Raw genomic sequence first — 16936 nt, 5'->3', positions numbered from 1 at the left:
CTATTGAAAAACAAACACCATTAAAATATCTTTGTATTTCTTTATTATTTTTAGTTGAAATGTATGATTTTGATGGTGGTTATGGATGTATTTCATTATAAGAATTACTGTGCAGCTACTACTTAAATTCAATAGTAGGAGGAATAAATTTCATTATACATATTACACCAATGATAAGTACTGGATAAAAAAAATGATAAAAACAAATCGTGAACCATCTCAAAAATCCATTTGTAAAACGAAATACAAATTCAAAGCAGAGCAATATGGACCTCCAAATAGAGAGAGGTAGATCAGGTGCCTAGGAGGAGTAAGTATCCTCACCCGCCGTGTGCTCTCGTGTGTGGATGTATTTCGTTATAAGTTTTAATTGGTAAAAAAATGTTCAATATATTTTTTACAAATAAATATTAATATAAATATCACTAATGACTTCTTTGAATAAATGTTGAGGATGCATTTCATTATTAGAATCACTTAGCAACTACTATTGAAATTCAACTATTATTGAAATAAATTATTTCAATATTAGTTGCAAACTGATTTTTTAATGAAATACATTTCTAACCAGTATTGGAATTATTTATTTCAATACTGATTTTATTTCAATGGCGGTTGCAACAATGCCTTTTTATTTCGGAAACAAACAAAACGGCGTTATATATAGTTTAATACATGTAGCTTAATGCTTCCGTGTTACATTTACAGAGCTGACAATATATATTACATGCCGATTATTCCTTTCAAAGGTTACTTGCTTACCCATTTAAATGTCCACCATCGAAATGTTTACCGAGTTGACCCTTGCAATATGCACATTTACATGTCCGAAATTTGCCGTATTTCATTTTACCACCACGCCGTCACAATTTTTGTTTCTGCTATTATACGTCTTTAAAATTTATATTTATATTTAATAACAGTCACAGACGTAGAATGTAACTCTTAAAATGTCTCTAAGGATTATCGTTTGAACCGTGAACAATCGTAAGACCATTTAAAACAAAAAAAATATTTTCTAGAAAAAACCTTTGACTACTTTACCCGCGAAACCCTTTTCAGCTTTATGGTTGAATATCAAAACACAAATTGTTTATCACAAATATTGATAATTTTTTGTAACAATATATTCTTTAATAAAACGTAATGTACGTAAACCGGCACAATACAGATACATTGAAAATAAATCTTTGATTGATATAAGGAAAATATTATTTACTTTTATCACTGCTGACGTTTTCATTTTGATAATCCTATCATGAAATGATGTGTACTGTAGAATGAATCTTAAATTCCTTAACAAAAGTCTCATTTGTAAATAAAAAGTGTATTTTTACTATCTTTTCTTAGAATATTGAGGAACCTTATTTGTGATAGAAAAAATGAAAACTTCAACGATGGATTGTCCTTTTTATTGATAGTTGTTGAGAAATCTTACTTTTTGTAGGTGGTATACACCCGTTTGCATGATCGCATTTTTGAAGATCACAGGTACATGGAGACTGACACCCCTTTCCAAACGTAGGATATGGACACTTGAATGCACAGTTATTTCCAAAAAATCCATCTTCACACGCTAAATATTTTTTAAAATCTAATTAATTTAAGATTATCTTAAAAATGCTCTATAAAATAGATTGATCAAGTTAAAATAAGATCAAATGTCCTTCAACTATTGAAGTATATGATTAAATCATACATACGTATACATATATTATGAACAAGATCCCACTTGTGTCCATAACAGCAATATGTTCCATCTTTTGTGGATAAACTTTAATTTAAACAACATATGAGTGCAGACAAAAATTAACATTTCCAAAACAATCATTTTAAGAAAATTATTTCACTCACCCAGTACAGTTTTGCATTGATACATTCACACACAATTGAATTATAAACAAAGTCATCATAGTTTCCAATCCATTTGGATTGTAATATAAGTTCAATGATATATCAGTTTTGTAGTATATATATATATATATATATATATATATATATATATATATATATATATATATATATATATATATATATATATATATATATATATATATATATATATATATATATATATATATATATATATATATATATAAAGCTCACAATTCAACATAATCGATATCCTTGTACCATGTAATAATATATGTTCCTGGCTTCACTGGAGATATAAGCAATTAAATCCATAATAAATTCAATATTGCTTTTTCTTCCTATGAAATGAAAAAAAATCCTTCCTGTTAAAGCTATTCAAGTGACAGAAGTATATTTGTACCGGGAAATAATACAAAAATTATTGAAAAGGCACATTATGTTGATTCATTAGAGATGTATCATGAACCATGTCATACTGTAACAGAAAACATATCCTCCAATCTCTGAACAATAAATAAGTTTTATACATTCAATAAATATATTTAGAAATATAAAATTAAACTATATTATAGGTTAAGAGGAGACTAAATATACTGAGAATGGTGGATGAATGGTACAAATGGAGAGATCTATGTTGGTGTTGCAACTTTATCGTAGCCAACTAAAGTTTGTTTATCAAATAACTGGTTTTTGTTTGAGTCCTATGCATATGTGTGGTTATCTAAGTGACCGGATTGTTTCTTCGCACAGTTTGTTCGATATTTCGTCTGCTAACCTTAACAATAGCAATAGTAGCATTACACTTCAGACTTGCGGGCGACATTCTTAAAACAGTCATTTCTATAAAAACTTAAAAGTTACCACACATATACCTCAATCTTGCTTACCTTGCATTCATAAATAATGGTACATGTGTATGCTGCTCATGATCATGTTCATAATTTATTTCTACGAATAGCAATCTTCGTTGACTGCTTGTGTGGGTAAAACAGTATGAACTAGCAGCATTGTCGAAAACAAACTCACATATTTCTTCATATGACTGGTAAATTTTTTGGCTTAGAAGATAAAGGTCTTTTCCACGCAGACGATGGCTGTTAAATGTTTAATGCTGTAGCAATGAAAAAGACACCTTCCACCAGTCGTAATGAATCTGTTGATAACAACATATACTGCACGTGCTTTTGCATCTAAGAAATATCATTCAAAATGGAATACGCTTGATGTTAACATTTGAATACAGCAATCTAGAAATCTGCTTTGCCGAGACTCTGTCCGTATTCATATGATCAGTCAAAATCGACGGTTTTCCGACGATGCATATATGTGCTTAACCCGACGGTTGCAGATATTTCCGATATTGTTTGACGTGGTTCTCTCTCAATGACCTTTGGACTCTTTCTTTCTCTTTCCGAATCGTCTTGCACAGAGGTTCTGCCATCTGAAAATCTCTTGTGTATGATAAATAAGAATCATTACACCCTGAAGATTGTTTACAGCCATTGATATGGTTACAGTATGTAACATTACATTCATACAGCAAAGCATATCCATAACCAGATATTGGACACGTGGACTTACAATTTTGTCCATAATATCCATTTTCATACCCTATAAATATATTGTTTATTGTCTTATTAAATTTTTAATGATGTGAAAATTGCTCAAACACCAAATAATTATTTATACATTATAATTATTGCCGACACCCAAAAAACTATTAAAATACATAGACAATTATTTTATACAGGGTCCCGCTTATAATATGTTTTACGGTGCTACCGTTCTGGCGGGCGCAGCAAGAATTACGAATACCTTGCATCATTGTCAACCTAGTGTAAATTACGAGTTCAAAGTCGGCTATATTTGGCATAGCACCACGGGTGAAAACATTAGAGAACATTTTGGGACGTAGACAAAAAATTTTGTTTGATGAACTGTAGGTTTAGCTCGTTCTTTTTCCCGCGCACACTGGTTCTTATAGCTCGATTTGCTCGCCTGTGCTGCGCGCCGGCGAGCTGCGCTCGCTATTAGTTTTCCATCTGTTCTACACAACATTGAAATTATATAATTGGGTGAATCAAAATCCGAAACGGTAATCGAAATTAATGTTTGATTATTATCTATCACAGCTTTACACAGATACAGTTGCAAACACTTTGAAACAATATCACAAAAACAATTCTACAGGTTATTATATTCTCCAGTGAATGTAAATTGCTATATATGAACAAAACCGGTGTTCTTTGTAAATGCATTATTAATTCGACTGATTTTAATTACTTAATTAAAGATATCACCGTGTAGCTACCAATGAAATACTATATGTATTACATGACCATACAATTTTTCAATGATATACGATATTACGATTTTATTTCAGTTTTTGCAAAAGCTAATCATTAGACAGATGAACCGGAAAATATCTGTTAAAAATGCCGCATTATAATACATAAGAAAAGTTGGGCATTCGCTTGATGAAACATCGAGCAAAACACACCATTATTGTTTTAATGAAAAGCAAAACAAATGTTTCATTTAGAGAATGTGATGGTATATAGTTTTAGAACTTTTTATCATGTGGGAACGATACACAGACATAACATTTTCGACTTCACAAATGACAAAAAAGTCCTCACTGAAAATCTTGATAAACTTCCTTTAACAGTCAAAAAAGTTTGCTTTAATAACAATAACAATAATAATGTGTTCAATTACAAGAACCGTTATGACTCCATAATTAAATTGACATCTTAACCCCTGTACTTTATGACTTAGATAGAAAAACAACATCTGCATTTGAAATCCTATAAAAAGTAACCTTAACCTATATTTGACTTAATAACATTTTATAGGGGCATGGTCGCAATATTTATCAAAAATTATTCATTTTTGTTTTTAAAATTTATGATGCTTCAGTAAGGCATTTATATTAATCCACCAGAAATGGAACGTCAATAGTCTAGATATTAGCAAAATACAGAACTCGCATTTGTTTGTTTTGTAAACAATATTTTTGTTTACATTTCGAATGCTGATCAGAAAATTCTAGATTTAGACCGAAAATGAATGTGACAAACGCTAGGATCTATATTCAAAACGAATTAGAAGATGGAACAAATCAGCTGGAAGTTGAGATTTTATTGGTACATTGTCATCACCAATGTAACCAAAAACAAAGCAAGAACCTTGTTTACATAATAAAGAATTGTAAGTTTTGTACCTTGCTTATAACTTTACGGCTGACACTCAAACTTTGATTGATCATTAGAAATACATTGCTAAAGTATAGTGTACAATAGAAATAGGAAAATACAATTTGACCAAAATTGTGACCATGCCTTGAAGAGCTGGAAGATATTTTTTTGCCATTTTACAGAAACAATTGACACATTGTTATAAATTGAAAAGAATTCCTAAGTTCCTAGCTTTTTTCAATCCTCAAAGTTATTGACAGTTTCAAGCATGATTTTCCTCAAGTTCATCATAAAGAAAACGCCCCAATACACCTTAATTTTTTTCAAGCTATTGTCGAAAAGCATCATTAAAGGATGCACATCCAAAATTTTTCTTTTACTATTTCTTTTACTAAAACTTGATCTCAAGTATTATGTACATACTTGTAAGTAAGTAGCTAGCTAAACTTAAAAAAAATATCAAATTATACGCGATGATATCCAATAGCAAACAAATCATTATAACAGTTTTTAAGAGTGTATTGTTAATTAAATGTACATATATATCAACCTTTATTCTTTTTTTAATTATTCAATGCTTTTGTAAGAAGAAATGTTCAATTTTGGAAAGTTTATAAAACGTTATCGTTTGTCCTTCTAAAATGGTTTGCTTTGGTTCTTAAACAATACGTACGATAATAAAGACAACAGGTATTGCTAACATTTTAATCATTGAAAATAACTGCAAAATATAGAATATGAAGGTATGAAATAAAACAAATTGATATCAATAGATGTGTCAACAAAAGTTGTTACTTTTACTTGTTGAGTTATGGGAAATAATTTAGATTTCTTTTCAAACTAAAAAACACCTGTATGAAAATATCATATTAGTGCGTATTTATGTTGATTAGTGTTTTATTGAAAAACAATTACTTGTTATAATCTTTAAATATAAACATAATATGGTTATTCAATATATTTACAATTTTGACTTCAAAATGCAAATGAATAAGTTATCATTTTTATTTTTTAAAATGTGTTTGTGTTTACAAAACAATTTTTGAACAACCCTGTGAAAATATACATCATAATTACGATTAAAAAATAATACAACTGTTAGTCCGATTATAGCTAACACTAAAGTGGAACTCATTTTAGACTGTGTCTTCTTAGGGTAGTAGTAAATTGTCGTATTTTCTACTGTGGCACTGAAAGAACCTGTAATGAATGAAAAAAAAATGAACATGGTTGTTTCGATTAAGTTAATTGAGATTTTAAAAGTATGAATCTCGAATTATGAGTATTTGAAATTTATTAAGCATGTAAAGGACCGAGTATTCTTGTACGTATATTGTTAATATTTCTAGAACATTAACTCTTGATTAAAGGTTATCGGAGGAAAATAGATACTGTACAGGGAAAAGAGAATCACTCCCAAGTATCGAAACACACGGTGTTATCACTCATTTAATATTTTATACGATGTAAATAATTCATCATAATTGAGGGAAGTATTACTGTAACATTAAGGAAAATACGACATATACACCGATTCAAACATATAAGCGTTCGACTTATACAATGTTTCGGTTAAATGAAATAAAAACATTCGTTAACAAGTATTGTAGCTGGAGTGGCTCATTTCCGTTCAACTATCAAGTGGTTAAAACGACGTAACAGTCTTGACCTATGGTTGCGACCTAAGACCTGATCATTTGCTGTATATTGAACACTTTCGGTTTGGTTGAGCTTCTCCTACAACTTTGAAATTCTTATTGGTTGTTGATGGAAATGACGATAAACTTATAGCATTGAAAAATCATTTTTAAAATAAAAAAATCACAGATCTTTAGATTGACAGTGAGTAGAGCCTGTCGTAAGAAATATTTTGACACAAACATTCCAACGGCTCTTCATTTTCCTTAAATGGCTATTTTATACTTTTTAAGTGTTTTCAATTACGACCATTACTGACGTCTTTTGACAATCGCAACAAACGTTGCAAAGAATACGAAACAAGTGCTTTAGGTTTCGTCACCTGAACTTAATTTCAAGCAGTATTTTTATCAAACAAGTTTTCACAAACAAACGGTCCAACACAAATTTTAAACGATATGATATTAAACGACTACTCACTTTCAACAATGTTGACTTTATTCATTAGATCTGTTGTGACAATCTTGTGGCTTAAATATTGCTCTTTAAAAGATAAAAAACAACTCACGTTTTAAAACAGAAAACAACGTTTTACGAATCTTGCACATAATGTTGTCTCGTCTTACTCACATTATACAAAATGAATTACAAAAGAATAAGGAATAAAAAATCCAGGATTTACAGAAATTATTTGATTTATGTACATGTACTTATATCTTCTTAATTCAAATATATATATGATCTCTCATGATTTGCGATGGTATATGATTTTTATCCAACGAGTTGTGTGTTTTCTATCCCCGAGCCTTGGCGAGGAGATCGAAAACACACAACAAGTTGGATAAAAATCATATACCATCGCAAATCATGAGAGATTCTTTTTATCACATGTTTTACCAAGTATTTTGTTTATCCCAACTTTTTCTGTAAAAATTGTGATTGTGAGCCGCACAACACATTATTTACAACACGTCAACAACGTTACGCATGGAAAAAAAGTTCCTTGAAGTTTAACAAACAGACATTCATTTTCGAACATTTTTTTATGAATTCATGACAAATAACTGAAACAACATTAAATGTTTCAAATTTATATCTCAACATCCCTCAACTGAATTAATTATTTACTTTTTCATTCTACGTCAATCAACCGTCTAAACCTACGTAATGATCAACTATGACGTCACGTGGCGTAAGAACACACAGTGGAATATCAAAAATTTGTGATAAATTGAAATATCTTAACATATTATCAATAATATATTTCAACTGTAGCTCAAAGATATATTGTACCCATTTGTTATGAATCTTACCTTCTGAAGTCTCTGTACAGCCGCTGACATGATCACAGTATGATACATTACAGTTACACTCAGACTGACAGTCTTCTCCATACGTTGGATAAGGACACTTGGTGACACAATTCTCCCCCAGAAAACCTCTGTCGCATGCTATGCATATAATATTCTTAAAAAGCCTTTTTAAACAAAGCTATTTAAATTGCAGTTATTGGATTAAACGAATATGACATTGTTTTAAATATGGCAGGAAATATTAGAAGTAAACATACGTATACAATTATTTCGTTCAAGATTCAACTTGTATCCTGTGCAGCATTCTAATTTTCCATTAATCCTATAAAGTATGTAAAATTCATGACTAATTTTGTAAAACTACATATCTAAAGCAGTTATCAAAAGAAAGTGGGTTTAACTTACCCATTACAAAACTTGGAGTCTATCGGAACAACTGGTTGGAACAGTATCAAAAACACAATGCAAAACTTCACTGTATTCTCCATTGTAACTGTTTCTTATCTACAAATTCTTTTGAATAATGTGCAAGGAAAACTTTCTGCATGTTTTCAAATGGATTTTTGCAGTTGAATATTCATGTTCTGTATCCTCGTTCCGTGTATATAATATTGACATTAATGAATTGCTTTATATGCGACTAAAATAAGGAAATATATATATTGTTGATACTTAACGCACCATTTATCTATAAAAAAAAAATGTAAGTCCTTTCATTACGTTTGATAGCCATCCCCATGTTAAAGAAACCATTTTCTCATAAGTATATTAGCATTTAATCAGCACTTATATCTAAAATGTTTTAAAATCTTGCAGTGAGTTCCGATGTAAACAATTAACATGTTTTCGATCTTATTTTAAATACAGTACTCATTTTGCTGACGATTTTCACATAATTTGATTCTAATTCCTAAAAAATGAATGCAAATTAGTTTTGTTTTATACAAAACATACTCGTGTTATATATGTTGTCAACAAGTTCAATATTTGTACATGTAGGACTAAAGGGGATTTCCCAAATGCCATTTGTTATCTGAACGTGGTTTTTTGTACAAAAACGGGAGTTTGGAGAACTGTTTGCAAATACAATTCTTTATGGTAATACGTATTCATGCTATATACTCACATACGTACTCTCTTGTGCTTGAAATTTTGTATATTGAGAAATGTTCTTCTTCTTTGATATGAGATAAAAATTACCGTAACCGTTGTTGTATTTAAAGCTCAGAAGTAGTCATCCAGAAATGGAAGATGAGAAGAGATTCACCCGAAATACACTTTGCTAATTTTGAATTCACATTGAAGAAACCAAACAAGACTAATACATGAAGAATATCAAGTTTCGATTAGAACGAAATCATCTAGTTTAAGCATCACAAGAAAACGTCAGCAAGATATATATAAATCATGACGATATATGAGTTCCAATGAAATTAAGTTATAGAACTATCTAAACCCTGACTTGAAAATAATTTCCTCTATAAACGGAGAAAAAATATCTTTATCTTGGGATTGGATAAAATGCTACAAATCGCGCTAAGATAACGTGCTACAATTTTAAAAATCTTTAAGGACTTAAAAAATATTATTTAGCTGAAAAAAATTTATAATATATCTACAAAAAGAATGTAAAAATTACTTGAAATAACTCTTAAACAAGGCAACTTTAATATATACATGTATAAACATTTTGGCTGTTTCTCTTTTGTGCTCAACTCAATTTATGAAGATAGCTAGCTTTGCATTAAAAATACATAGCTTCAATAACAAAAATCATAAACAGTTAATGTGATTTGTGTATTATTTGATGCAATGCAATATACTATTATACCAAAAAGAAGCATAAACATTATTTTATTGTTTACGTATATCGTGGTTTAGAACGAAATTTCTGATATAACCACATGAAATGCGTTTGAAAAAATAGCGACACCTAAATAACCTAGTTATATGGGAAGTTAGTTTTTTGTGATTGGTTTTGTTGAAATGTGGCGTATAACGACACTCACTATACACTATAAAATTTTATATAACTGTCTGAAGAGCCGACATGGCTGAAAGCGCTAACAGGAAACAATTTAATTAATTTAGACTGTCGCATTCTGTTTTATTTATTTAAGTATATATATATATATATATATATATATATATATATATATATATATATATATATATATATATATATATATATATATATATATATATATCTATCAGAAAGCCGATTCAAAACTCTACCAGTTTCATTGTAATAATGAAACCGGTAGAGTTTCGAATCGGCTTTCTGATATTTTTTATTATCTATAACTTGTGTGGATTAACCTACCTCATTTTAGATTATATATATAAAGAGTAACATATCAATAACAACTATTAAAAGACCGTTATACATACTCACCTATGACAGATTTTCGTGGAGACAGCTGCAAGCATTAGATGCAATGTTACAAAAACAATGCACACATTTACCATGTTCTTCTGTTAATGTGAAAAGCAATATTTATGCTTAAGGAACTAAGTTTTTTATATAGTTCAACGGCAGATGTTAACTAACAATAAAACAAACTTTGCCGTGATACTTGATTATGCAATCAATTCAAAAACAATATTCGGTTATACAAAAGCTAGTCAGGTGACACATATCCTGGAAATACTTTCAATCAATAGTATCGAATACAGAACATCTTTAAAATTGTGAAATTGTGAACCCAACGTAAGGTATATAAGAATTAAGTTTGTTCGAATCATGTTTCCCTGTATGGGATTGGCCACCATGAGTTGGATGGTAACTGCATCTTGTGTAATTTAATAAATTTCCTTCTACATCATGGTTCTTCTGAGTCAAAATACTTTCTCTTGTGCGAAAATGTTCTCGTTCAGCCTCACGCGGCTATCAAATACTTGTCCAAACCTTTCATGCTTCATTTAAAACATATATCTTTTTTCCTTTTCCTTTAACCAACAGTTACATGTACCACTAGTCTAACCTCAGGAAAATTAAAGAACGTACAATATCACCAAGGTCTAAAGGATATTGCATTTTTAAAATAGTACACTTTTTTAAAAAGAGCATGTATTTAGTATGAAAAAAGATGTTTCAAAATACAAAAAAAAATGTTCAGTGGGAAAAACATTTACCTGACCGTAAACAATTCAAAGTTTGACATTGAGTTGCGTTGGACGTGGCTTCTTAAAAAAATAACCAAGAGTGTAATTCTTTTTAAATGGTTTCAAACCTCGTATAAGGTGACGTATTTTGCGTGATTTTATATCTCCATTTCATTGCTATAAGCTTTGATAAGATTTTTCATAAACAAACACGATTTTGTTACTGAGCTTAATAGTGTGTAATAATGTATTCATCGTTGTTATAACAGTATCCATGATTTAAAACGCAGTGCATTTTGTTTAATCGTTTAACAAAAGACTCTTGCCAACAGTTTGATAACTAAAGTTTCATAAGAAACAAAGCAGTCTAGTTGCAAAGTTTATTAAAGTAGAATACAGTTATTCATGTTGAAAACAAGGTTACAATAAAATATCAACAGTTTTTTTCACTTTGGTGAATGAAGGAAAAAAATCAGTTTCAAATCTATTTAGAAAGATTTACACTAACCCATTTAAGATGTTGATTAAAGAAACAAAGTAATAGTAATTTGTATTTGAAATAATGTGGTAAAATATATAATCACAGTTTTGGTTTTAAGATTCAAATATGAGTGTTTTATAAATATAATTTGTTATACTGTGTTTGTTTTCACTAGGCGTCTTTCTAAAGATCGTGTGTAAAGATACACCATATATATGATTAAAGATACTGCTGTTAGTCCGAATATTGGATACAGCAGATAATTGATTCCTTTATGAGGTGTTTTAATTGCAGCACATTCAGAAGTATTGGTATGCGTTGTAGATTCTTCAGAAAGATTGGAAGGACCTGTAAGAAAACATTAAAAAATGTTTGAATAAGTAATCTAAGATAACCAAAATATCAATACATATAAAAAGTGTAGAAGAGTAATAAGACACCAATCATTATTCATATCATTTGTGCGAAATATATCTATAATAATGGATATGTACATTTTCATTTAGTGCGATAATCACGTCGTGTAAATAAAATCAATAACTGCTTAGAATATAATTTAAAATGTGCTTATGTTACATACCATGTAAGGTAAAAAACAATAAACAAAAAAAAATTCACCTATTTCTTCACAATCTTTTTTCTCAATGCTCTGTTACATATTGAATCTTCTTTATAGTATACAGTTGTTGATTGAAAATGAGGTTAGCACGTTGGACCCGAAGGTATAAAAATATTGCCCAAGGCCGAAAAAAATTCTGTCAATAGGTCTAACAAATCACATGCTTTTTAAATCACAGCCAATAACTGTTTTGTTGTACCCTTTGCTTCAAATGCAAATATTACTTCCTGTATAGGTCAGAAATTAATGCCGCAAAACCGTTCGTCTATTTCTGTTCCGGCAAGATTAGACAAATATATTTATTAGTTAGCTATGACATAACTTTCTAACAATTTTGATATTTGACCGGAAGGCCAGCCAACATTTTAATTGTTAGAACGCTTTGATTTTTATCAACTTATAAAATCAATAACTCATTGGCGCCATATTAATAAGTATCATTTAAATTATTGAAAAATCGTCTATTCAGGCATTTTACAAAAGAAAGTAAGGAAACGGAACTAAAACTATTGTCAAAATCAAACTAAATTGCATATTAATAGTAAATTATATATGATTGTAGGACCTTCTTTTATCCAATTAAATCCGATTGGATTTTTACAGAAACATATATACAAATTTAGTAGTGGGTACATGTTTGAGTTAAAAGTAACAGTCGAAAAATACAAATGTTTCTTAAAATCGTTTAACAATACTTTTGTTTCACTCATTATAGTCACAGAGGATATATCTTTGCCAAACTATCTCGCTGGAACTTAACCTGCTTTTACATAAAATTACGTTTACAATACCCCTACACACACTTTTTCGCCCGCTTGTTTTTGTAACGAGTTTCCGATCGATCCTGATATTTGCGTGTAGTATTTTTATGATATTACGGTCTATTTTATACTATTTCCGAATCAATTTTGTCGCCCGACTGTAACTTTTAGATTCATTGTGTGTACTATTACTGAAACTTGAACCATAATCATATGTATAATCATTTATTATAATATCGTATTTTCACCAAGCATTTGATTTGTCGATTTATGTCATATGATTCTTTAATATGTTCTGTTATAGACCTACTATATCAAAAATAGAAAATTTATAAACCCCATAATGCTAAACATACGTTTTCAAAACAATACGCGTGTTTTGGCATGTGCGACATAGTACCGTCACGATAACGCCTTGAATGTCTATACATCATGAGCAAAACAAAAATACCTGATACTCTTGAAGAGTATTATCTTCTATTTACTTTGTTTTATTAATAAATTACCAATTCGTTCCTCTGTGTCAGTCTTGGAAATCAATTGCAGTGTTGAGTTAATTTTATAATCTGTAACAGATACCTCAGTTTTATATGTATTATCAATCTATTTTATATCAAATATGTACCATTGCAACTGCAAAGATATGAGATATATTAGAAAGAATCTGTGGGTTTTTTTTAAATTCTAAAATATCAGTACGTTTTATTCTATGATCGAAAGAATAATGTGTACATACCCCCAATATTCTGTACGCAGCCTTTAACATGATCACAATTTGTGGCATTGCAGTCACACACATACTGGCAGTCCCTTCCAAACGTAGGATAAAGACACGTGGTGTTACAGTCTGTTCCATAAATCCTATTTCACAGGCTAAGCATATAAATATGTACATCAAATTTTTACAAATGCGTGAATACTGTTTGATGGATTACATTTTACAAAGAAACATATACACGTTAAAATCTTATTTTTATAAATATTTAAGACAATTTATACCTATACATTTATCTTGAACCCATCTGTACCCGTTACAGCAATTTTCTCCGTCTATTCTACCAAAAAAAAAATACATGATACTCGATTTATTGAGATGAATAACATTTCTGAAACATTCATTGTAAATAATATTCTAATACTTACCCTTTACAGATATTCATTGATACAGCTACCAGCATTTGAGGCATAATCAGTAAAGCAAAACAAAAAGTCATAACATTTTCCATCGCATCTGAATTGTTATAGATATGTAAGGATAGCCAAATTTTTTTTATAGTATTTGAATATGGATTAAAATTTCCAATTAGTATGGTACATGTATGTAATTTTGTTCCGTGAAGTTCACTCAAAAGAAATGGCAAACCTTGAGATCAAAGCAATGTAACATGTGCAATATTTTCATTTGAAAATAAATTTCCTCAATTAACGAGCAATGTTTTTCCTAGTAATGCTAATTGGTGACAGATGTGGCGGAAACATATTTCAAACAATTGCATAAATTTGAAGTGCAATGATCAGTATAACATATGTAAACAATATATGAATGATGAGTATGATTGTATACATGTACATGTAGGAGTAAACAGACTGTATTGATATTTAGAATTGTTCTCAAAATATATGTGTTAGTAACAACCAAAGTTCATGCTTTAGATTGTATTTAACCACTTAAACGACATCTTCAGTCTCTTTTTCTCCACACACATTCTTGTAAATATGAAGTTTAATATTTCAATTTAATGTTGTAGAACACAAAAAGGTTAACCTTATGTATAAAGATTTCAGAGTTTAATGAACGTATCAAAATTTATGGAAATATATGTATACCATACTTGCCATACCATACCATACCATACCATACCATACCATACCATAACATATCAACTTTCTGATGACGAGAAACAGCAGTCCAGTTAAACAAAAAGTCATTAAAAATCATACATGTTGATTGGTACATTAATGAAAAACATATTATTATTTACACAGGATGAATCTATGCCATTCAGTCAACTAAATGATAACTGAATGGTCTGGAAAGGTGACTGAATGGCAAAGCTATGCCATTTGGTCACTTTTCAGTTACCTTTCAGTCACCTTTCAATTGACCGAATGGCAGAGATTCATCCTGTGTTACCTACTATCAGATTTATACAAATAAAACCATGCTGCTATTACGGTGGCACATGTAAATTGTCAAATGTTTGTGTTTTTGTCCTTACGTTATTTTTAATCATTTATTTGACCTAAACAGTCTAGTCGTGCTATAAACAACACGCTGTTATAATGTAACGTGAAACATATGTTTAATACTTTGAAGTATTGTGTATAATATCAAAGCTGAATGAAAGTGATTCTGATATTCTTTTGAAATTCAATAGAAAAGAATTATATATGTCTTTATCAATATTACATGCATTTAGAATAAAACTATAAATCATAAAGTCTTGATGATTATACGGAAAATTAATATACATTACTTCAAATTGATTTTTATAAAAATGGAGTTGATTGTTAATAATAATTTTATGTATTAAATGGAAAAACAAAGTATGTATAATAAAGTTGTCGTTAGATTATGCAAATGAATAATTTTAAAAATTTTGAATGTGAAATATTTCTTTTTTATGCAATCATCGGTGACAATTTTTGATAATTAATGATGATCTTAAATATAAATTATATAATATCTTTTTTAACGTCGAAAAAAATGGATATTAAATGGCATTTAAATACAATTTGTCCAGTTCTCTTTAATACATAATATTCTTTTATGGAGGCTCAGTACCATTTTACAATGATATGCTCGTAAACTATAGAACATCAAAATACATTTGGATGATTTATATATGTTAAAATCGTGTGCATTTCAAGATTGGCTTCCTAAAGAGTATGAAGTTCGATTGGTAGCCAAGAATATGGTGATCGTACCAAATATGAGGAAATATGCTGTAGATATCATTATGTTTATAAAATGCAATGTGTAGTTGGACTTAAAATTTAGAGGAAGAAAACTCACGTCATATTATGCATAGAAATATTGGTGATTGACGTCGGGGATGTGACCTGTAGCCATTTAAGCATAACATAGCCCCGATAAGTAGAAGTATAGAGTCTATTCTTCCTTGGACTAACATTTCTTTCAAGATGACTGATAATTACAGGGATTAAAGAAAAAGATTTTTAACAAATCATTAAAAAATATGTGCATTTCAACCCTACTTAAGTTATTTTAGTTTTTCTAATTTGCATCTTTAAACTTTATAACATCAGGATTTTTTAAATATTGGGTCGAATGTAACCACGTGCACATCAATGAAATTAAATCAACGAATTAAGCTATAAAAAGCAGCGGGATATATTTTCAAGTCTTTGTATTTAAACAAGTCCCAGAATAAATGACTGAGGTTAATTGATTTCTTCTTTAAAAATAATTGTTTAGTCGTGCTTTATCAGGAATCAGGGTTTCGATTTATAAATGCCAAAATTATGTAAGCATTTGAACAGACAAGATATACCAAAATTGCGTTTTAACAATAATGTAGCAAAGTAAACATTTATAAATGCATAAAAGTATGTATGTAATACAGTAATATGTTTTTTCAATTTCTCTTTGATTGCAACAAAATAACGCGAGCTATCGATAATCTATCTCGCCTTGAAATTATTTTAAGTATTCCTTAAACTTTTAACATAAAACTAATTAAACACACTTTTGTCACTGTGTACTGCAAAAAAAAAAAATCAGCAGGTTCAATGCAAAGTTTATGAAGTCAGATAAGAAAATCGAAAAAAAAATGACTTTACTTCAGTAAATCTTGGAAAATATTTAAGTTTTCTAAACTGAACTGGTGTTCAATTGGCGGTTCTCTAACACACGTGCATAACAATACATCATATATATGATAAAAGACACAGCTGCAAGTCCAATTATAACAAACATATAAGTA

The 16936-nt window shown here is 29.5% G+C and overlaps 1 protein-coding gene and 1 pseudogene across 1 annotated transcript; both read right to left on the bottom strand.

Annotated features, from left to right (window-relative positions):
- Positions 1 to 3255: 3255 nt before the first annotated feature.
- Positions 3256 to 8553, bottom strand: LOC128162258 (uncharacterized). Its single transcript, XM_052825424.1, has 6 exons — positions 8429 to 8553; positions 8281 to 8345; positions 8024 to 8161; positions 7191 to 7253; positions 6166 to 6272; positions 3256 to 3357 (listed from the first exon to the last, which is right to left on the bottom strand). The coding sequence occupies exons 1-6, from the start codon at positions 8509 to 8511 to the stop codon at positions 3256 to 3258; spliced, it is 558 nt and encodes a 185-aa protein (XP_052681384.1). The 5' UTR covers positions 8512 to 8553.
- Positions 8554 to 11670: 3117 nt separating this feature from the next.
- Positions 11671 to 14108, bottom strand: LOC128162534 (multiple epidermal growth factor-like domains protein 11; annotated as a pseudogene).
- Positions 14109 to 16936: the final 2828 nt, after the last annotated feature.

The sequence above is a fragment of the Crassostrea angulata genome, chromosome 9, assembly GCF_025612915.1.
Source record: "Crassostrea angulata isolate pt1a10 chromosome 9, ASM2561291v2, whole genome shotgun sequence".
In the NCBI taxonomy this organism is placed as follows: domain Eukaryota; kingdom Metazoa; phylum Mollusca; class Bivalvia; order Ostreida; family Ostreidae; genus Magallana; species Magallana angulata.
Note: the sequence above shows the minus strand (reverse complement) of the source record. Positions and strands in the feature narration are given on the sequence as shown.

Excerpts from the sequence above, each read along its gene's own strand:
- LOC128162258 (XM_052825424.1), bottom strand. The coding sequence starts at position 8,511 with ATGGAGAATACAGTGAAGTTTTGCATTGTGTTTTTGATACTGTTCCAA. Across the intron at positions 8,162-8,280 it reads TGAACGAAATAATTGTATAC|CATGCGACAGAGGTTTTCTG; the intron begins GTATGTTTACTT and ends TTATATGCATAG. Across the intron at positions 3,358-6,165 it reads CTATAATCGGACTAACAGTT|GGTGTAATGATTCTTATTTA; the intron begins GTATTATTTTTT and ends AACAATCTTCAG.